The sequence below is a fragment of the Esox lucius genome, chromosome 5, assembly GCF_011004845.1.
Source record: "Esox lucius isolate fEsoLuc1 chromosome 5, fEsoLuc1.pri, whole genome shotgun sequence".
Lineage (NCBI taxonomy): Eukaryota > Metazoa > Chordata > Actinopteri > Esociformes > Esocidae > Esox > Esox lucius.
Genome location: NC_047573.1, coordinates 11,767,476 through 11,790,315, shown reverse-complemented (window position 1 = coordinate 11,790,315; position 22,840 = coordinate 11,767,476). Strand labels below are relative to the sequence as shown.

The 22,840-nt window shown below is 40.8% G+C and overlaps 1 protein-coding gene across 4 annotated transcripts in view; it reads right to left on the bottom strand.

The window, feature by feature from the left end:
• grid1b (glutamate receptor, ionotropic, delta 1b) overlaps window positions 1-22,840 on the bottom strand; it is a 329,186-nt gene that overhangs the window by 9,572 nt on the left and 296,774 nt on the right. For all 4 annotated transcript variants that reach the window (XM_013133865.4, XM_013133866.4, XM_010895654.5 and 1 more), the window contains 4 exons: window positions 17,939-18,040; window positions 16,763-16,960; window positions 16,254-16,590; window positions 15,106-15,244 (listed from right to left, as the gene is read on the bottom strand). In XM_013133865.4, the coding sequence (XP_012989319.2) occupies window positions 15,106-15,244; window positions 16,254-16,590; window positions 16,763-16,960; window positions 17,939-18,040 (776 nt within the window). The remainder of the gene's footprint in view (window positions 1-15,105; window positions 15,245-16,253; window positions 16,591-16,762; window positions 16,961-17,938; window positions 18,041-22,840) is intronic.

The window sequence follows — 22,840 nt, the reverse complement described above, 5'->3', positions numbered from 1 at the left end:
TATTTCTGAAGGGTACGACATACATTTACGTATTATTTTCTGTTGGCTTAAAATACATAGTTAAACAAATAAAGGTATAGGCCACAATGGCACAGTAACTCCAGCTAGCAACCACAAAAACATGTAGATGTCACTCAAAAGATCACAGGAATAAAGGACACTGAACTATTTTTGTCCTGTCAAGTTGCCAACAGTTTGTGCTGAATGAAAAATATAAAAAAAACTGTTATCTTTCTTGATTTCAGTTATGTATGTATGACTATAAAACATCACAAATAGCTTGAACAATGGTTTCTAATAAGACAATAATTGGTAATAATGATTCAGAATAATCAATAATTCAGAAACAATTAATAATCAGTATCGTCTTCAAGCCGTCAAATATTTACTGTACTCTGTACTATTTCCTCCTCGCCTTGCCTCTCTTTTAAAGTGTATTTGGGTCCTGAAAGAAGGAACCTTTATTCCTCTCCCTCAATGTGCTTTGAGAGGGAGTAGAGCAACGTGAAAATCTCAATTGCATTTCCCAGATGCCTCATGTCTTCTCTTCCTGTCGTTCTAAAAACCCACTGGATGACAGGGTCAGAGTGGAGAGGATTCTGACCTTCAATCAAATGGTTTTTCAGAAGGAAGTGAGAGAGGATGCGACGAGGCACGGAGATGTTAAAATTCTGCCAAGGACAGAGAAAGCAAGCATTTGACAACTATTAACATCTAACACAGTTTCTAAGTGATGCAGTGCCTGAGTGAGTGACAGACCAAGCCACCATGATACCTATAGTCTGTCCAGAAACATCCCCTAGCTCCGACCTGCCAGCATGGAGCTTCAACCTACTCTTTGATAAGCTTGGTGGTGTTTTGGCAAGTATGGCTTACAGTGCTCCTCCAGTGTCTGGGTGGGTACGGGCTGTGTTGTTTTTAAGAAGCTGGGACCCCAAAACACTTTAGCTGTTTAATCTCATTGCTGGAAAGACACTGATAATGAACAGATGTAAAAGAGACACAACTGCAGCACCTTATCAATCACACTGATTTTATAAAGCCCATCAGCATTTGTCTTGTACAGGTGAAAGCCTAAAACCCCCCAAAATCATTCAATAAGATATTACAGTAAAGGTGTTAGGAACAGCTTTCTAGAAAGACAGAAACCTAAATGGAAACTGGCTGAGGAGCTGGGTTGTGCGGGGTGGCCAGTCTTCCTGTTACTGTTCGGGGTAGAGATTGTAGTAGGACATTACCTACTAAGGCCAAATAAATCCACTCCCCAAAAAATAATTTAAGTTGAATGAATTTGGTGAAAGCATGTGTTCTGTCAGCAGGTAAAATATTATTTAAATATTGTCAGTCAAAGCTGTTGTCGTATTTTAGCACAACAGCTTTGACTGACAATATTGAAATAATATTATATCTGCTGATAGAACACATGCTTTCACCAAATTCATTGAACTTTAATAATTTTTTGGCGGGTAGATTACCCCTTTAACTCCTTAATGATTTGGCCTAAATGGGTGATGTGTGCATTGTGTTGCAGGGTGGAAGCGGTAAATGCAGTAACCAAATGGATAGGTGATTAAATATGGGATCCATTTCCAAAGTATTGGTGAAGCATTTTTGGGTTAGTGCATTACTAATGTGTTAACTATGATAGCCATAGTTTAGACATCGGTCTTGACTCAACTCATGAATTAAATGTTCCCCCTTTAAACCTAACGTATTCACATGCACAAAAATTGCAAATGATTACTGATGAGTTTTTACCAGCTCCAAATATTTTTCCACAACAAGAAAGTCAACGGCACCTTAGTCTATAGAAAGACCACATGTAGATGCAAAACGCATGCTCTCAGTGTGAGACAGCTAACGCATATCAGCTCTCTGCACTCTGTGCACTCGTTGGTCTGTGTCATAAAAAATAAATGGTCTAGGGGAAATAATGACGCTGATTAGTTGTTTATGAGCTTATTAGTCTGTATTTACCCAGTAATGCAAAGGAAAGACTAAAGACATTTTAAGTGAACAAAAAAACTATTATTCATTTCTGTGCTGGATCAGGGCATCCCCCCAAAAAGCCAAGAACATCATTTACCCACACCTCATTTCTCAAGGAAGGACAAAGTACAGGATTTAAATACACCTAATGTCCTGAAGACAAAGAGGAGAAAACAAGCTGTGCATGACAAACCTGTAGAACAACAGAATAGTCTATTTGGAATATGAATGCGAATCCCTCTATACATCACGGAGCTGGTGGATGTTAGAGACCTTGCCGCTCCTCCACCTTCCATTTGAGGATGCCCAACAGATGCTCAATAGGGTTTAGGTCTGGAGACATGCTTGACCAGTCCATCACCTTTACCCTCAGCTTCTTTAACAAGGTAGTGGTCGTCTTGGAGGTGTGTTTGGGGTCGTTATCATGTTGGAATACTGCCCTGCGGCCCAGTCTCTGAAGGGAGGGGATCATGCTCTGTTTCAGTATGTCACAGACACTACATGTTGGCATTCATAATACCCTCAATGAACTGTAGCTCCTCAGTGCTGGCAGCACTCATGCAGCCCCAGACCATGACACGCCCACCACCATGCTTGACTGTATGAAAGACACACTTGTCTCTGAACTCCTCACCTAATTGCAAACAAAGGTTTCTGTACCAAATATTAAGTTCTGCTTTTCTGATGTATCAAATACTTATGTCATGCAATAAAATGCAAATTCATTATTTAAAAATCATACAATGTGTACCTATGATAAAAATTACAGACCTCTACATGCTTTGTAAGTAGGAAAACCTGCAAAATCGGCAGCGTATATCAAATACTTGTTCTCCCCACTGTATATATATATACACACACACACACACACACACACACACACACACACACACACACACATATATATATATATATATATATATATATATATATATATATATATATATATAAGAGGGAGCATAAACTGAAGAGATATAGTTCATTACCTTCTGAACAATTGTGATGCAGTGAAAGCTTTATGATTCAAGATTAAATCAAGCCATTTATTCAGAGCGACTGTTTTCAATAATATACTTTGTTACATGGTTACTAAAGCATGAGAGAGTAATTAAATACATTGTGCATATATAAGAAAGATTCGTGGAGTGAAAATATATTAGCACTGCTGCTGAGCTAACTCTGGGACAGAGACCACAACACACAAATGCCTATCAATGCCATGACCAGCTCCCAGGGTGTAGGGCACACAATCATTCATCAACAGATCATTGGTTGTCTATTCATAACAACATTCCTAATTGATTGAGCTTCCACAGGTTCTCAAGCTTCAGGCAACTCCCCAAATAACAAATATGTAAAAATGTGTCAGGTCATCGTGGTAATGGTACTGCCAAAGCACTATGACACCTAAGAACTGCATAACTACACTGTAGCTACTGTATGTACTTTACGTAGGTGCATGGTAGGTTTCCATTTAAGACTTAAACTTGTGCGTATAGTAACAATAAAGACAGCTTCAATCAAGGTTTATTATGACTTATGGACAGGTCTCATACATATCAATCAACACCTGAAGGCTTCCAGTGAAGACCGTGAGATGTTTTATTAAGCTCTAGATGCATCATGTTCTGGGAGTGAGTGGTTCAAAATTCATATTATATATCGCATAGACCGATATATAATATAGATCATAATATAGATTATATATCAATATACACCGATCAGCCATGAGACTATGACCGCCTGCCTAATATCGTGCAGGTCCCCTTTTTTACAGCCAAAACAGCCCTGACTCCACTAGACCTCTGAAGGTGTGCTGTGGTATCTGGCACCAAGACGTTAGCAGCAGATCCTTTTAGCCCGGTAAGCTGCGAGGTGGGGCCTCCATGGATCGGACCTGTTTGTCCAGAATGTCCCACAGATGTTCGAGTGGATTGAGATCTGGGGAATTTGGAGGCCAAGTCAACACATTGAACATATTATAATGCTATGGCTGATTGGTGTATATATTGTACTATCCAGATTCAAACTGACTAAAGCTGACAGCACATGCACTCTAATGAATGAAGCTGTTTGTCCTGTCAATCCCTGTTGGCTAGTGTGCTGAAAAAGAACAGGTGGATTTGTTTAAAGTATCAACTGAACACACTAAAGTATTGACACGCTGTGGTAAATAACACATACCCCATAATGCACCATGATATTGTAAGTAAAACCTGCAAGTCACCCCCTAACTGTCCTCTGTCATCCAGACCTGTGTACCCCGCCTGGTTTAGCACATGTCTAGGCCATTTGATACTGAATGAAAAGAACACAAAAAAAAGAAGAGCAGTGTGATAATGGTTGAGGCCTACGCAGTTATTTGTGACAGTGAAATAGTGGTAGAAAAGGATAATAACCCCATGTATCAGAGATGAATCCCAATCAGATTGCTCTCATTTGGCCACATCAATACATCCTTTTATACTACAGTATGGGCAATGTGTGTGCTTTTTAAATTGAGGTTGGAGGATAATAGCAGCATAATGACTCCTTGGGGAAAGCCAATAGCACCTAGTATAGGGTTTTGTCAGTGTGGAATACAAAGGGGTATGTGTGTTCCTTAGTGGCATTTCTTATAAAGGGACCCATGTGCACCAAAATGAAGTTCATATGAAATTTGGTGTCACATTTCGGGGCAATTAAGGCATATACATAATAAAAATAAAACGAATCCAGACTTCCATCACCTTTTCAGATATTAGGAAGTGGATGACAGATAATTTCTTGCTCTTAAACTCAAGGAAAACAGAAATGCTCATTTTAGGACCCAAGAAACAAAGAGCGTTGTTAGTAGACCTCACTGTGAACCTCGACGGCTGCATGGTCATATCCTAAAAAACCTTGGCGTTACCCTTGACCCTGACCTCTCCTTTGAAGAACATATAAAATATGTCTCAAGAGTTGCTTATTTTCATCTTCGAAACATTGCAAAAATTTGAAACTTTCTATCAAAAACTAATGCAGAAAAATGTATCCATGCTTTCGTTACTTCTAGACTAGATTACTGCAATGCTCTTCTCTCTGGTTATCCAGACAAATTAATAAATAAACTTCAATTAGTGCTGCACACGGCTGCTAGAATCCTAACTAGAACAAAAAAAATTGAACACATTACTCCAGTCCTGGCGTCCTTACACTGGCTGCTTGTTAGGGTTAGGGCTGATTTTAAGGTTTTACTCTTAACCTATAAATCAATACATGGACTTGCTCCTACTTACCTTGCTGAAATGATCCAGCCATACATACCTACACGTAACCTACGATCGCAAGATGCAGGCCTTTTAATTGTACCTAGAATTTCTAAACAAATAGCTGGCGGCAGGGCCTTTTCTCATAGAGCTCCACTACTGTGGAATGATCTGCCAATTAAGGTTAGATATGCAAAAAAGTACAAACTTTCAAGTGTCTACTAAAAACTAATCTCTACAGCACAGTTTATAATTAGGTGTAGCCTGGCCCGGGGGCGTGAAGGTGACCAGTAGGCTTGATACTGTCCACCCTTGCTGTCGTGCCAGGTGGGTTCTCGTCGCCACTGGGATGCCCTCCCTCCAATGCCTTTGGGGGAAGAGTCACTGGCTTGTTGTTGTCTCTCTGTTGCGCACTTGTGCAATTGGGCTGTACTCTGCTAGCAATACTCTGCCCTCATTCAGGGTGGTTGCGGTTGGTGAGTGTCCCTTTGGTTGATGCCTGGCAATGTGGGTGGATTGATTTCCTGCCTGTTGGGCCCTGTCCGGGGCCTCCCCCGGGTAGGGCCACAGTGTCGCTGGACCCCCCCGTCTCAGTTCCAAGGTGTTACGCTGCTATATTATTGTGCTGGGGGATATGAGGAATGCACTTTCAAATTTTTCTCAGTCTCCTCCAGTTTTACATTTTAGGAGGAGATGAGGTCCTGGTTCACACCTGCGGAGTACTTGGTTTGGGTGGCACGTTTCTGTCCCTGTCCTTGTCCACCTGGTCATACTTTTGACCTAGTCTGGAATCAAATAGACTTTGGATTTAGCCCAGAGAAAATAAATTATTATTCCAATTGGTCTTAATATCTTACCCGGCACAGCCAGAAGAGGACTGGTCACCCCTCTGAGCCTGGGTCCTCTCTAGGTTTCTTCAAAAAATCCGGCCTTCTTAGGGAGTTTTCCTAGCCACTGAAATCCAACACTACTGTTGTTTGCTCCTTGGGGTTTAAGGCCAGGTGTCTCGGTAAAGCACTTTGTGAGAACTGCTGTTGTAAAAAGGGCTTTATAAATAAATTTGATTTAAATTTGATTGATTGATCCATTGTTAGTGTCCAAGTGTGACATAAATAAAAAGACCAGTGCCCTCAGCGGTAGTGTAATATACAAATTAATCTTCTTTGAAATGAAAAGACATGAGAATCTTTTCAGTAATTTCAATTAAGTCATCATAACATTCAAATGTACAACATTTTGGAGTGACAGTAGACTCAACCAAATACAGTTTGATTCGCAGTAGGGGGGAGTGATTTTGAGAAAATAGTGATGTGACTGGGACTTTTAGAGGGCCCAATCATGTCACAGCTACGGGCCCATGCCAAGCAGCTGTCGATTTTAGGACTGGTCCAATGAGGAAAGAGTTTTGAAGTTAACAACTGACAGTGCTATCCATACGACTGGCTGTGAGTAAAATAAGGAGCAGTGGCGCTGAGATTGTCTACTCATCACCACCAAAAATAGGTTAACCCAGGCTTGTACAGGTTTCAAAGTCTTAGCTAGCCAATTTGACCAAGTCAGCTCTGCCCCACTAACACAAAACGTCATGCCTGTGTAACATCGCAGCTTGCTTTGCTATTGCCGTCTCTTTGACACGACCTGTGTGAAACATTGTTGCGTTTAAATGCTTTGTATTGTGGCTAGGTTTCTAAATCAATAGTTTGCAATCAAATTTGTTTCCGCCGCTCTATGTTTCACTGTGATCTTTCGCAAGTGCTTCTGCGAAAAGACGCAGGCCTTTGGCTTTTCCGCCTTATGGTGCCATAGAAGTTATAGAGTAGGCAACACAATGTCCCCTGCCTCGATTCCCCAGTGATGTACGTGCACTGTACCAATGGCTGCGTCACTGCTATGTGCGGACTCTGTGAGCTCCAGCCTGACGTGCAGCTTGGGCCTGTTTGATTTTGGTCATCAAATGCACTGCTGTTCCTGCACTAGAAAGGTTCCAATTGATGCTCCGTTTCTGTTATTTTCTTGATTTTGACATGTTGATTTATTTATTTTTCTCATACTTAAATCCTAGGTCCAATGGTCACGGGTCACTACTGGAGATGAGAGTCAGTAGGAACCGGTCCTAAATTATTTCCTGTTTTGTGTGAGTTGTTCAATAGATTAGACACATAAAAAAGGGCATGGTGCTTGAGTTTGGTAAACGCACCATCACAGATGCACCTTTACAGACAATAGGTGAACCCATTGAAATGGGGGAGGAGTACAAATACATACCCCAGGCTACTCCTGGGAAAAAAAACTGTTTTGGGATCAGTGCACTGACGCTATATTCAAGAAAGGTCAAGACAGACTGTGTTTCATACGAAAACTGCACTTTTTCATTGTTGACTCCACCATTACGGTTATTTCTTGGGGTATTTTACAAATCAGTCATACAGAGCATTCCGTCCTATTGCCTGACCTGCTGGTTTGAAAATACGAAAATTGCACTGAAAAATTAGCTGAACACAATAGTCATGATGTTATGGCGTAGCAATAGCTGTGACCTCTCTCTGAGCAAAGCCATCCAGAAGGTCAACAATAGCTTTTGACTTTTCCTGACTGCTTCACCCCAAATATCTACCGAACCCCTCAGGGACAATAACCCCAAACAGACAGCCATATTGACTAAAGGCAATGAATACTAATGAAATCAATGTTTTTCCGTTTTATATTTGTAATTATAAAAAAATATATATATATTTCACTTTGACATTATGGACATTTAAACTCCTAATTAAGTCAATTCAGATTTCATGCTGCAGTTGCAACAAATGTGGGAAAAGTCCAGTCGGGTCAAATACTTTTGGGAGCGACTGTACAACAATCAACTCTACGCTTGGACCAACGCATACAGTGATTCCACATACGCCATCCCTCCATGAGCTTCAAATGGTCAAAAAAAGTCTGCAGACAGTCTTCTCATCAACACCTTGTCCAGTCAGCACGTCATTCATATCCTCCATGAGCTCCCCTCGCTACCTGTCTCTCAACGCATTACTTCTGAAAACATCCAAAGACCCTTCTGATAACATCCAAAGACCCTTCTGATAACATCCAAAGTCCTTCACCACCTTGCCCCTGCCTATCCGTATGACCGTCTTATTGCCTACCAACCCACCCAATCTCTACACTTCGTATAGCAGGCCACCTCACTCTCCCCAGATCCAGGTTTAGGAGCTTTGGGGACAGGGCTTTTCTCTAGGGTTACTCCTAAGCTCTGGAACTCCTCTGCTGCAAACCATCCATGAGTCTAAGTCAATCACTACCATCCAGCACCTTTCGCCTCAATCCCCATCTGTTCCAAATTGCATTCCATTAGCCCTGCCTCCGTCCTCTCCTTGGTCTCTTTGTTGAAATATCCTCGATTGTGTAATAACAAGCCTTCCATGGCTTTTGTTCAGTCTGTGTCTCCTTCATTTTCTTTAAGCGATTTTGGGTCCCAGAAATGTACTATGTAAGTATAATGTATTATTATTATTATTGCAATAGGATAAATTAAAAATCCCTCATGAGATGGGACTTTCCATCTGCACAGTTCTTCTACTAAATATGTTTTTGTGAACATTTGTAAAAGTATTCCTTGTGCATACAGTAGAGCTGTATGGTTTGTTAAACTTTGTTCGGCATACATTTCAAAGTGTCAAAACCTAATTTTGCTAATATGAAATTGCCCCTACAGCTTTCTGAAAGGGCCTTTAACTTTATGCAAAACTACACTTCAACATTCATTAATATATTTTTTTGGGGTGTACTTTGAGTAAGCGAAGAAAAAAGTTGGTAAGGATATCTGCTGTATGTGTCTCCTTTAATAAACTTATAAATTGAATTTGCAACACAAGAAGGCATTGAAGATGAACTAATAGAAATGTCAGATTGGATTTAATTTTCTGGAATGTAGTTAAAAAGAAGGATCTAGGGAAATTATCATAGCACCAATGTTCAGACACTTAGTGATCTCTGACATGGCACACTTGATGACATTTGGAAACATTTACTGTAAAATTAAAAGGCTGTCTTCTAATCTCAGATTTAAGAATACAAAAACCTTCCAGATTCTAAACTGCATACTATTAAACAATCTTGTTCATAATAAGAGCATCATGCAAAATATAATATATATCAAATTTTTTACATATTACATTTAAATAAAATAAGATAAAGAAACACACCGTGGGCTGCTAAACATATTGCGTACTGGACATAGCAAGTGCCTTTGTGGGTGCTTCCTGGACCATGAATACAAATGAACAAGATTTGTTAGATCTACATAATCCCCTGATCAAGGGTAGCCAGGAAACAGAGAGAGAAAAAAAAAGTAAAAATCAGGAAAAAAGATTATCATGACTTAGATGGCTTGCCAGCTTTTTATTTTTAGGATGCCTAAAATGTACTTTTGAATACTTAGCCTTTTCTACTTGACACCTTCTACAAAATGTTGCACCCGCTTCATTCACGTCCCAGATCTTGCATTCCTTCATTTCACAGCTGTGGCCGTGCTAACAACTTTTCTTAGGCCTTTTAACGTAAAAGTCTCTCCGTTGCAACGGACCCTGAAGCTTCAGTGCCCCCGTGGGTCTCTACCTTTGCATGTCTCATTGTTCATTAGCTCTTGTTGCTAGGTTGTTACATCTCAGTTACAAAATATTACTCACAACATAGCCTACAGTACATCACGCCTCTCACTATAGTGTATAGTGTAAGTCCAGAAATAAATAAAAAAAAACTGTGGTTATTTGAACAATCAATTTTGGTAACACTTTATCAAACACCCATATGCATAATGCAGAATTATGTATTGTGGTAGTTCAGCACAGGGAAGCGTTGTGCTCTCAGAAGTGAAGTACTCATAGCACATCCCACCCGTTCACAGCTGTGTCTACTAACTTTGAGCCCTGTGGTTGACGATGATTGTGGGTTGTTAAAATCCTGATATAGGAGGAGGGAAGAGCGAGGACAAAAGTGTTGTGTTTTCTATAAAATTGTCCTTACAGTACAGGAAACTCCAGAAGAGCCTTCATTAAATTAGAATTTCTGTTTATTTTCATTTAACTGGTGGTGTGGTGAAAACTGCATAAAGATTCTTGTAACTGAGCGAGGAAAGAAAAGATAAGGGACACTGTCTCTCAACTGAAATTACACAGACAACAAATCCCCTGAACTCGTTTCTGGTCTGATCATTTATTGCCACCTTGGTATAGTGACAGGAAGCCAAACCATCACAGTATATAATTATAATAATGCAATATATAGTTATAAACACTCAAACTCATATTTCTGTTACTTGTAATATACAGCAACTTAATGCTTTTCCATAGTGCTTACGGGCCAATCTCTCTTCAAGGATCACACAGCACTATAATAATCATCAATGTGATTTCTAATGTGTTTGTCAATGAGTAATACATCATTATTACAGCATCATAATCTTTCATGATCAATAATTAGATACCTATTAACCGGAAAGGCGAGTCGATATATACAAATGCTTCTGTGCATGAGTACATGCACAGAAGTTTCCAGATCCAAAGAGACATAGAGTAAATTCGGAACCAATCACTGTGTCAATGAATGGTAAAAAAAAAGTCTGTATATTAATATACAAACACAAACACACAGTAAATTAAATAACAGCTTGAAGTTGAACCATTACTCGAGTATGGAGACACATTAAAACCTCCCAAATGACATGGATAACTAAATGTACATAAACTGCATATTATGTATGCATGAGTGTGTTACAGTGGGAGTGTGAGTGTTTACATGGTTGTGTGTGAGCATGTGTGTTACAGTGGGAGTGTGAGTGTGTACATGGTTGTGTGTGAGCATGTGTGTTACAGTGGGAGTGTGTACATGGTTGTGTGTGAGCATGTGTGTTACAGTGGGAGTGTGTACATGGTTGTGTGTGAGCATGTGTGTTACAGTGGGAATGTGAGTGTGTACATGGTTGTGTGTGAGCATGTGTGTTACAGTGTGAGTGTGTACATGGTTGTATGAGCATGTTTGTTACAGTGGGAGTGTGAGTGTGTACATGGTTGTGTGTGAGCATGTGTGTTACAGTGGGAGTGTGTACATGGTTGTGTGTGAGCATGTGTGTTACAGTGGGAGTGTGTACATGGTTGTATGAGCATGTGTGTTACAGTGGGAATGTGAGTGTGTACATGGTTGTGTGTGAGCATGTGTATTACAGTGGGAATGTGAGTGTGTACATGGTTGTGTGAGCATGTGTGTTACAGTGGGAGTGTGTACATGGTTGTGTGTGAGCATGTGTGTTACAGTGGGAGTGTGTACATGGTTGTGTGAGCATGTGTGTTACAGTGGGTGTGTGTACATGGTTGTGTGAGCATGTGTGTTACAGTGGGAGTGTGTACATGGTTGTGTGAGCATGTGTGTTACAGTGGGAGTGTGTACATGGTTGTGTGAGCATGTGTGTTACAGTGGAAGTGTGAGTGTATACATGGTTGTGTGTGAGCATGTGTGTTACAGTGGGAGTGTGTACATGGTTGTGTGAGCATGTGTGTTACAGTGGGAGTGTGTACATGGTTGTGTGAGCATGTGTGTTACAGTGGGAGTGTGTACATGGTTGTGTGAGCATGTGTGTTACAGTGGGAGTGTGAGTGTGTACATGGTTGTGTGTGAGCATGTGTGTTACAGTGGGAGTGTGAGTGTGTACATGGTTGTGTGTGAGCATGTGTGTTACAGTGGGAGTGTGTACATGGTTGTGTGTGAGAATGTGTGTTTTGTACATGAGTGGGGGCTACCCATGATGCCACAGGCTGATGCATCATTTACAACAAGTGAAATCCTTCTCTGGTCAAACAGTACCTTGTCAATCAATGGTTCTCATCTGTTACTCAACCAGTTACCCCATCCACCATATTTCCCCTAGTTAACCCTTCCATTATCAGTTTACTAGTTACAGTAGAATCAACCAATCACAAATTGTCTTGTAATATGTGGGACAATTGTATGATGCCTCTAGAGGGCCTAGGTATATGTCACTAATTCAGAGCCAATAGTTATCCTAATCTTGCTTTCTCACACTTGAGCCTAGCTAGCGGACTAGCTTTTTGGAGTGAGTGTACTGAGTGTATGGATGGCAATGGCCCGGCTGTCAGCCCCTGGCTTTTATCTAAATCGAAGAAGTACTTATTTCGGATTAAAAATCAAAAGACAATCTATATGAACCCGCAATTATCCACTGCATAAAGAAGGACAATAGATTGGACTTGGTTTTTAAAAAATAATGATGAATGGATTTTTAGTTTTTATCTACCGCTTTTTGTTGCCATCTCGTTCATATCATTTTGAATACAATGTGTAAAATATTGTTTCAACTTTAGATCACTGGTTGTGTTGTGGTAAATACGACTGTAATTATGCTGCAATTGGAAGTACTGGGTACATTTCTTGTGGAGTATTTTTTTAATTGTTGCATGCTGGACATCGAATATAGCGCAACCTTTCCCTCTGACAACATGTACTGTCTTTGGTCTTAAAACAAAAGAGTAGTTGTGTGGTTGAATTTATTCCACCACTATTTGAGTGACTGTTTTGGCAAAAGTTTATTTGAAACGACGCAACTGTATTCTTATAAAGAGGTACCTGCTATCGATATTTGCAATCTTCCATTATCTATCTACTAGTTTCCCCTTCCATTATCTACTGTATCTACTAGTTAATACTTCTGCAATCGACCCACTACTTAGCCCATCTACTCTCCATCCAATCCCTAACAATCCCTATCTACTAATTACCCCTTCCTTTCTATATCCACTACATAACCCTTCCACTATTGATCATCTATCCACTACATAACCCTTCCACTATCTATCTACTAGTTACCCCTTCCTTTCTATATCCACTACATAACCCTTCCACTATCTATCTACTAGTTACCCCTTCCTTTCTATATCCACTACATAACCCTTCCACTATCTATCTACTAGTTACCCCTTCCTTTCTATATCCACTACATAACCCTTCCAGTATCTATCTACTAGTTACCCCTTCCTTTCTATATCCACTACATAACCCTTCCACTATCTATCTACTAGTTACCCCTTCCTTTCTATATCCACTACATAACCCTTCCACTATCTATCTACTAGTTACCCCTTCCTTTCTATATCCACTACATAACCCTTCCACTATCTATGCACTAGTAACTCCTTCCACTATCTATTCATCTATCCACTAGCTACCCATTCCACTATCTATCCACTAGTAACCCCCCCAATATATGTCACCTCCCACTATCTACCCTTTCCATAAACTACATAGTATATAGTGACAACTGAAAGAGCCCATTGTCTGATTCAATCATGTTTTACAGAGAGATGACTGATCAGAATGGCTATAATTAAAGAAGAACAGAAACATCACCAAAAATATTTGGAGCTTAGCTGTTGCTGTCAACAAATTCTCCAAAAATACAGTCAACAAACCATGAAGCTGGAAAACCATTGAACAGCCTAGTCCAGTCTTTTTTAACGGACAAAAACAGACTACAAGGTCTGCGTCAGATATATTGATCTGCATGAAAAGCAAGAGAACCTGTGGGTCAATAGGACCACTGGTACTCGTGTGACAAAATCACAGTAAAATGTTTCCTAGCTGAAGTAAAAACTATGATTCGTGGTATCTGTAGTGTCATTAAAAAATGCTGTGAGAATGAGCAAGGGCGAATTGAAGAGCCGTGCCATGAAGACCACTGCCAGGTGAGTAGACCGGCTGACCTTCCTGACACCCCTCCTCCAGCACACGCCATTTGCACAGCATCAGCATAATCAAATACAATCAGATATCAAAGCCACAATGCCTATATGCAAATGTGCCTTGGGCCGAGATAAGCAGTGGATAACATTTGCCGATCCGAAGGCAAACAGAGAGGCAATGGTAATATTGAAAGACCCGACCTCAGTGTGTTAGGCCCATGTATATGTGCCTGTGTGTGTTTGGGAGTTGAATGACAATGTAGGCACATGAGTGTTAAACACGGATCCTACTGTATGTCTGGCATTTCAAACAGTCGGCACCATTACAGCCTCGCGGCGCATGACCTTCAGAGGAAGACACTGTATTAGGCCCATCCGAAGGCCACAATAATGCATTGTGAAGCAATTTTTCATTTCCATGTTATCAATTACACCGTGGAGATTAGAAACGCGACGTTGGGTCCCTGTGTTCATACCGGACGGCTCTCATTATGGTCTTGCATGTTTGAGTTACGACATGAAAGGATTGACCCTGTACATCCTGATAATCATATTTTATATAAATCTATTGCAAAACACAGCATACTGCATTGTCCTGGCTGTGTAATAGTTGTGAGGCTCTTAACACAAGGTGAGCAAACTATGACCGCGAGATGATTCAACCCTGTCCATGCCAGGTTTGCAGGTCAAGTTGGCAGGTCAATCATTAAAGCTTAACCTTTATACTTTTTATAACTGCCCCATTCCTGTCCCACAAATCAATTTAGAGCAGTCTGACAAAGAAACATGTTCAATAAAAAAATTGAGGCCCTCAACCAAATAGTTTACCAACTCTAGAATCTACTGCATTCAAGTGCTACAACTTAACCACTCACAAAGCTGACTTCCTTAACACAAAGACTAATGGCTTCTTTGAGAAAACCTCATTATTTACCACAGGCAACAACAACAACAAAAAAACTGCTGATCACTCTGGATGGCCTTTCCAGACACCTCATGAAAACATAACAACAGAAAGTTCCACAGCGGGGAGAGCCAAAGTTGTCGTTCATCACCCAGGTCAACAATACCTCGACATTTGTATGCAGGACGGGATACAGTGGAGTCACAGCACGTAGCGTGACGAGGTGTAACCCTACCGTACTGTGTTGTCCATGCGAGAGACGGTTAGGTAGGCCGCCAGATTGGCTGTATAGGAGGAGCAGACGATCAGCGTGAAGAGCCACCAGCTGCCCATGACGATCCTCAGGGCCACGGAGCTCACAACGCTGTCCCCTCCTACAGAGGACAGACATGTCAATACCCGCACCAGGTGGACCAACCCCTAAACCTGGGAGGGTTTTCATGGGGCGAGGAGAAATAGGAAGGACTGTACTGGTCAACATTTTACATTCTAGATTTAGATTCTATAATAATAATAATAATAATAATAACAATGCTAATAAATAATGGAATATCTGGACCATATTAAGATCATGCAAGATAAAATCCAAAAGCCCCCATACATTTCTGTTGGTTTTTTCATTTTTATTTATCAGACCATTGTTTTCCCATGAAGTAACAAATGCCCATTTCAAGTGGTTTACAAAAGGGAGGAACCAACAGGATTGAGGCTCCCTGTGTTTAGCTGTTAGGCTTAAAAGAGTTCAATGGGCTATCTGCCAGGAGGTAATAGATGCAGCTGGGGGTTCAACAGGACTTGCTGACACGCTCATTTATTTTCTTTTGTCAGTCTTGGATCCCAACCAACATATCCTATCTTTTATTCATTCAAAGGCACCTTTACTGTGCTCTAGCTCTGTGCTTAACAAGCTTGAAATGCAATCACCATGCTACATGGACTGCATGTGTGTGTGGCATGCATGAGACAGCAACATACACTGAAGTATTTCAACTCTGACAAATGTTTTTTTGTTTTGCCTCTGTACTCTGGCACTTTGGATTATTTGAAACATTAAGCTTGTGACTTTACAAAATTGTTGGATGGACAAGCTTTTGGTTTTCCTGGTGTTACAGATTCGTTTGTGCCCAATGGAAAAGAATGGTAAATAATGTATTGTGTAATTTTGGACACATTTATAAGATATAAAGTGAATAATAAATCATTTAAATAACAAAGACTGCACTTAATGAATCATGCATTTTTAAACGTATATTCACTATAACACATTCCACTACCTAAAAATCGCAGTTTTACAATTCAATATTTGATGCGTACATGGAAAATGGCCTAGGATGCTTCAGATAAAAGCCAAATGCACATAGAACGAAAAACTGTTACTTCTACCTTGTTGTACAAAAGCTCCATAGACCATCCAGATGGCACTGTACAAGGAGCTGGACCCCTGGCTGGCTGGCTGCTGGTGTGTCACTGGAGGATTCTGGGCCCTCAAGGACTGCATCCTGCTCAGCAGGAAGATGAGAACTCCCACCACAGGGATTGCTGCAGCGATACAGCCCCACACGGCCAGGTCAAACGGGGCGAACAGCGAGAAGATGTTGATCTTCTCCTCTGGTTTCCTCAGCAGGATCCCCACGGAGTAGTCCATGTAGCGCTTACTGAAATCCACCACGCTCTCCCTCTCCGGAGTGATGGTAATGGCTGACACTGCCAGGTCAGCTCTCTGTGGGGAGAGGCAGAGGCATGGAAAACATCCGGCCATCAGTCAGGGTTGAATAGAGGACTGAAACGGTGGGAACCGTGTTGGTTTAAGCCGTAATGGTCTGAAATGGCGTTCTCTTCCTGGGGTAATATAGCAGGTTGGCAGGTTTCACGGGCCGTATAGAAAGCCTTACCTTGTTTATGAGCTCACCGATCATTCCATTCCAGGAGCCATTAGGCAGCTGTGAGCCGTACTTGCTGTCAGCCACCTGGTATATCTCGTACTTGAAGCCCAGGATCTTGGCCAAGGCATCGAGCACGTCAATCGAGAAACCTTTGTATCGCTTGGGCTGACCGAGAATGTTCTCCGCTACCATGACAAAGGGGTCCTCCTACCAAATCAAACACAATGTCAAATTGAAACACTGGTATCTTGAAGCATGTACAACCTTGACAATTCTGTAGTGGAAATCATTGCATGGGCTCAGGAACACTTCGGAAAACCATTGTCTGTGGACACAGTAAGTTAAAACTCTACCACGCAAAATAGAAATCATATATAAAGAAGATGCAGAAATGCCACCACCTTTCATGGGCCCAAGCTCATTTAAGACTGAGGCGTGGTGGAAAAATGTCCTGTGGTCTGAGGAATCAAAATGTTAAATCCTTTTTGGGAATCATGGACACCGTGTCCTCCGGACTAAAGAGGAGAGGGACCCTCCGGCTTGTTATCAGCATCTGTGATGCTATGGGGGTGCATTAGTGCACATCGCATGGATGACTTGCACATCTGTGAAGGCACCATTAATGCTGAACAATGAATACAGGTTTGGGAGCAACATATGCTGCCAACCAGATAACATTCAGGGAAGGCCTTGCTAACTTCAGGAAAACAATGCCAAACCAAATTCTGCATGTATTATAACAACATGTCTCCTTAATAAATGAGTCTGGGTGCTAAACGGGCCTGCCTGCAGTCCAGACCTGACACCCATTGAAAACATTAAGAAATGAAATATTTGCAAAGGAGACCCCGAATTGTTGAGCAGCTGAAGCAAGAATGGGAAAACATTTCACTTTCAAAACTATGGCAATTGGTCTCCTCAGTTCCCAAATGCTTACAGACAGAGGTCGAAACTTTTTTAAATGTATTGCTGGCATCAAATTCAAAATGGGCGTTCTCAGTTTCAATATTTGAAATGTTGCACAGTTTTCAATTAAATATAGGAATAAATGATTAGCACATCATTGTATTCTGTTTTTATATGTATTTTAGACAGCATCCACATTTCTTTGGGAAACAGAATTGTAGATATTGTCTCCAATTCACAGTACTTGGATGATCTCAGTGCGGGCAGGATGTTACTTACCAGTAGTGTTACTATTTTCACCGTCACTCCTTGCATGCCGTTCTCAATGCGACTCTCCTTCAGGCTACCATTCAGACCATGGACTGAGTCCCACGTTGCCAGCTAAACCAAAGAGAAGAGAGAGAATCTTTCAGAAATGTGTATCAATAACAGTTGTGTTTTATGTCTGCTCAAGGCCTTATTCTACCTTTCAGTTACATACAATCAGCCACCCAGGAATCCGTCTCCGCCAGATACCATTTGATACGTCAACCAAAGAAAAGCTGGTATTTAAATCCTCCCAAAGACTTGACAGTAATATGTTTTGGAGCATTTTGAACATCTCCATGTTTTGTGAAGGTGGTCGATAGAGAAAGGAAGACAGTCACCTAGGTAACAGCACAATAAGGCAGCGTCCTGCTAATGCACAGAGGTATAGTTCAAAGTTAAATAGATCCCAACTGTAGCTCAAAGATGCCTGCAGTTTTTAAAATCCGGAAAGACTATGCAGATTTATGGTGCATTAAACCTGGCTTCGCCACATAGTAAAACACATTTGTGGATGAAACAATGACATCATAACTCTACCACCTGCACATTGAAAAACCTCAGTATTTTGCTTTTTTATTTGTCTGGCTGCAACGCCACCTTCACCGTAAATGGGTTACGCAATGTTTCGGGTAAATTAAAATGTTGTACGAGAGCACACTACCGATGGCTGTTAGATCTACGTATGGTGATCTAAACCTGGTACACACGATTAGTCAAAGTGAGAAATCTGCTTTGCTCTGGTGGTCTACTACAGTACACAGACATATTGCTTCACTGACTACTTGATACATTTGGGTTTTCTGACAGTGCGGCCAGATGGAAGAAACCTTTGGCTGATTTGAAACAGGAGGATTGTCTCACAGCACAATCTGTCCACTTAGTTCAAACTGTCCTCTTTTTTAATTTTTTTTTTTACATGGATTAAGTCAATCCAATATGTGTGTGTGTGTGTGTGTGTGTGCGTGGGTGTGTGCATGTGTGTGAGAGAGAGAGAGGGTGTGCAAAAAATATATAATGCTTGATTAAACTCAAACCATTTCACGAACAATTTCACACACAGATGTACCACACATTGAAAAATCAATAAACACCATCCAGCCCAATAAAAACGGGTCACTTTCACTTTGAAGAATGCTAATAAATTAGCTGATTTGGAAGATTAACTCCCAGATTCATTCACTTCGGTTAACAGTAGGAAGTGAAAAACAACGTAATCTTCAACCTAACATAATTACGGTGTGTACTGTGTGGTGTAATTGTTATTTTACAGCACTCGCTCTATACAAACACAAACACACACAGACAGAGCTAGGCCCCGCCCATGCAGTCCTTTTACAGTGTCCACTGATCTGTGTGATGACCGTCCTATATGCTCCATCACACAGTCGAAGGCCACGTCTTATTATGACCAACCAATGCTCAAATTTCTTTTCCTGGAAATTATGGTACGGTTTCCAAGCCACATCCTGCTACCCTATAAATATTTACAACCAGCACAATGTAAAACCACATGAACACACTTTGCAGTGAAATGTGTTAATAGTATCTAAGCTATCATGCTAAAAAGCTAATATGCTTAATGTCCATGTTTTAAATCTCTGTCATTAGGTTATAGGGCTGGTAGTAAGCCTAATGTTTAGAGCATCTGACCGGTAACTGAAAGCTTAATCGAATCCCTGAGACAGCCAGGAAAAAAATCTGTTCTGATCCTGAACAAGACAGTTAACAAAACTATATCTCAGGTTAATTCTGTAAATGAAAAAGGGTTTTCTAGGTCAACTTACCTGGTAAAAAAGGGTAAAGATTTTAATAATACAATTTCAGATGTGTTGGTTTTAAGGTGTTAATGGTGTGTTCTCCTGTTCAGCAGGATGAATTACTATAAGGGCTAACTACAAAAACATGTCTTCCCTGAGTAGCTTTAGGACAGAGAAAAGAAAAAGCTATTCTTTGCTGTACTCTTGGTGATCTCTAAGTCTTTAGGGATGTTTTCATTATGTACATTAAGGCCTCCAGCACTACATAATTGTTAAGAGCAAATTTAGATGTTTGAGCTCTCCTCTCGGATGTCACAACTACTATAGTAACTAATGAAACTGTAGCCTACTACTGCACCTGTTTTTGATTATGATTATTCATTTCTTTAATTAATGAAATCCTTTTCAAAATACTCTCCAAGCTAGAGGCACAGTGAAAATTATACACTTTAAATTAAATCAGCTGCCTCTTAAAGTGTATCATATTTTTAATGGATTCACTTTGAAAATGTGTTATTAACATCAAGCCAAATTTATTTTGTTATGCATGCCCTGCAGTCACATTACAAGCTGCAACTTATTCATGGAAGGAAGTGAGTTTTCTTGAAGAAAAAACAAATGGATCTCAGTATACAGAAACATATAAAAACTATATGGAAACAGGGTCCTGAACCAAAGAGAAATCAGAGCTTCTGGAGCCTACTGCTTGAAACCCGGGACAATCTCACAGTGTAAAGTCAATATCTATCCGAACCCCAGCCTCAAGGTCAGGCCTCAACCACAAAGGTGGCCACATAATAAGCGTTGTAGGGAAACAGCGTAATCACCAAACCAGTGTGACCGGATCACTTGTCAATGTAGTTAAATATATGGCTCCTATTGTGACCCGCCATGCTGTACTTTACAATCTCCATCGACCCAGGCACATGTTTATCTATCCTTGAATGGGCCAGGCTGCCTCGGGTGGTAACTGGGACCCTGTGATGTGGTGTTACTTCAGTTCAGGACGGCCTTTCTAGCAGCCGTTTGAACACCAACTCCCGTTTTTTATGCGTACCACTGACTCATGATATATAACAGCGTCTAATAAACGACAGTAGTACTCCCTGTTCCACTGGAAGTCCCCACCCATAGTACCGTAGCGCTTTTTCTATAAACAAGATCCTCGCCAAATTTTTACAACAATTGCTTAGGTAAAAAACAAAAGAAGACACCGCCAAAACATAAGAGTGAGTGTGCCAAAATAGCAAGTTGGGCAAATTTGAACACTTGCCCTGTGTGCCTCAGAGGCTGCAGTTTAGAGTCTTCGAACATCCTAGGCCATGGGGGGAACGCTGGTTCCGAGCAGCAGTCAGGTCAAGACATACGTCCCAGACAAATCTGTCTGTACCGCATCCTGTCCTCAAGGTGGACGGCTCAACAGTGGGTCAACGCATCGGCAATCATGCGCTGCCTTTGCCCGTCCCTTGTGTAAAAATGTCAGGCCTCTCAGTCAACTGTAGCGCCGCTTTGAGTCGGTGCTGGAGCTAAATGCCACTGCTTGTCACCACTTCACACCTGCTGCGTCCGTCCCCCAGTGCACGTCGGTTCACAGAGATGATCTGAAAACCACTCGAGGCTCAGAGGATACTGGCGTGACAATCAGTCAGGACAGCTGTACGCCATGTCAGTGTGTCGCGCTCGCATCCACCGGCAAATTGTTAATGGGTGATTAAAATGACATTGAGGTTTTGATGGATTGCCGCTACTAAAGAAGGTAGTCGTCTGAGTTCATGCGTATGACTTGATGACGATTTCGTAAAATTAAAGGGGGCGTTATGAATTTATTTATTGTTGGGAGGGAAAAACAAAATCACTAGATTATTAATTTATAGTGACTAAAAATAGACAGGCTGTGTCAGTGTTGTTGACAAGAGACTAACCAGTAGTGCATAATTAAAAATGCCACCCTGCCCTGAGGCAGCGTTGGGTAAGTTAAGGTACAGTGGACCGACACTTGCTGAGTTTATTTGTATCATCTTCCTTCCAGCACTGACTTTTGCTGATGACTAATTCATTGAGTGGAATGTACTAACTACTACCGAGTTGGGTAGTTGCTCCACCTAGCTATCTTAAAATGTATGCACTAACTGTAAGTCACTCTGGATAAGAGCGTCTGCTAAATAACTAAAGTGTAAATTAAAAATGTGTACCATAGCTCAGCTCAGGGACAAAGAGAGTCCTCAATGCAGTCAGGCAGCTTCTAGCTATAGAAAAGATAAGCTTGTAGAGCACTCTCCACCTTCTTGGAAAGCACAGATGAACTTATGTATTCTTTTCGAATCCTCTCCCATGTATTTCATTATTTCATTATTGTTTCCGATGTTTGAATGCAGACCGGAACGGATGAATAACAATACATTGACCGACAACAGACAGCAGATAGATGTTTTGCTTATTTTTCCCTCATTACCGCAACACAAATGATTGCAGATTTAAATTTGAATTTAGCAGAGACACGGAAAATAACATCTATTGATTTAATTATTAGGCCCACATTTGTTTTTATAGAACCACAAGCCAATCGAGGTTACAATATTCAGAGTCAGACCTAGTTCAACTAATCAAGACATATAATTAGGGTCTAAATAGTGAAGCAAAATCAACAATATCCTACATCATTATTTTTCTAATATTACTTGGGATTTCTGAATAGCAAAGTGTCATTGTCAGGGTTTGACATTATCATGAAAGCCCTGCATTCTCTTCTCCTTTGTAATTTCAGAAGGACTTCTATTCAGCTGAGTCCCATTATGTTCCAAATGACTGTCTGTGTATTTCAGCTGAGCTCCAGAAAAGAGATGCACATCTACCTGTAAGTATAGATTTGGTAAAGAGATCAATCGAAATGCCATAGCAACGCAACTCACTGAGGGGAAAATACAACAAAATCTACATTTCAGGTTTTATGTGGATTTCCAAAAATGTTGGGGTTAAAATCAGAATATGACGTTGACTCTATGTGGTCACTAAAGATCACATGTCAAGAGTAGACATGTACATTTGAATGTCCTGGTTAAATTTCAAATCAAAAAGTGTTTTCTTCAGCCCTGGATGTTTTTGTTCTAACATGCCG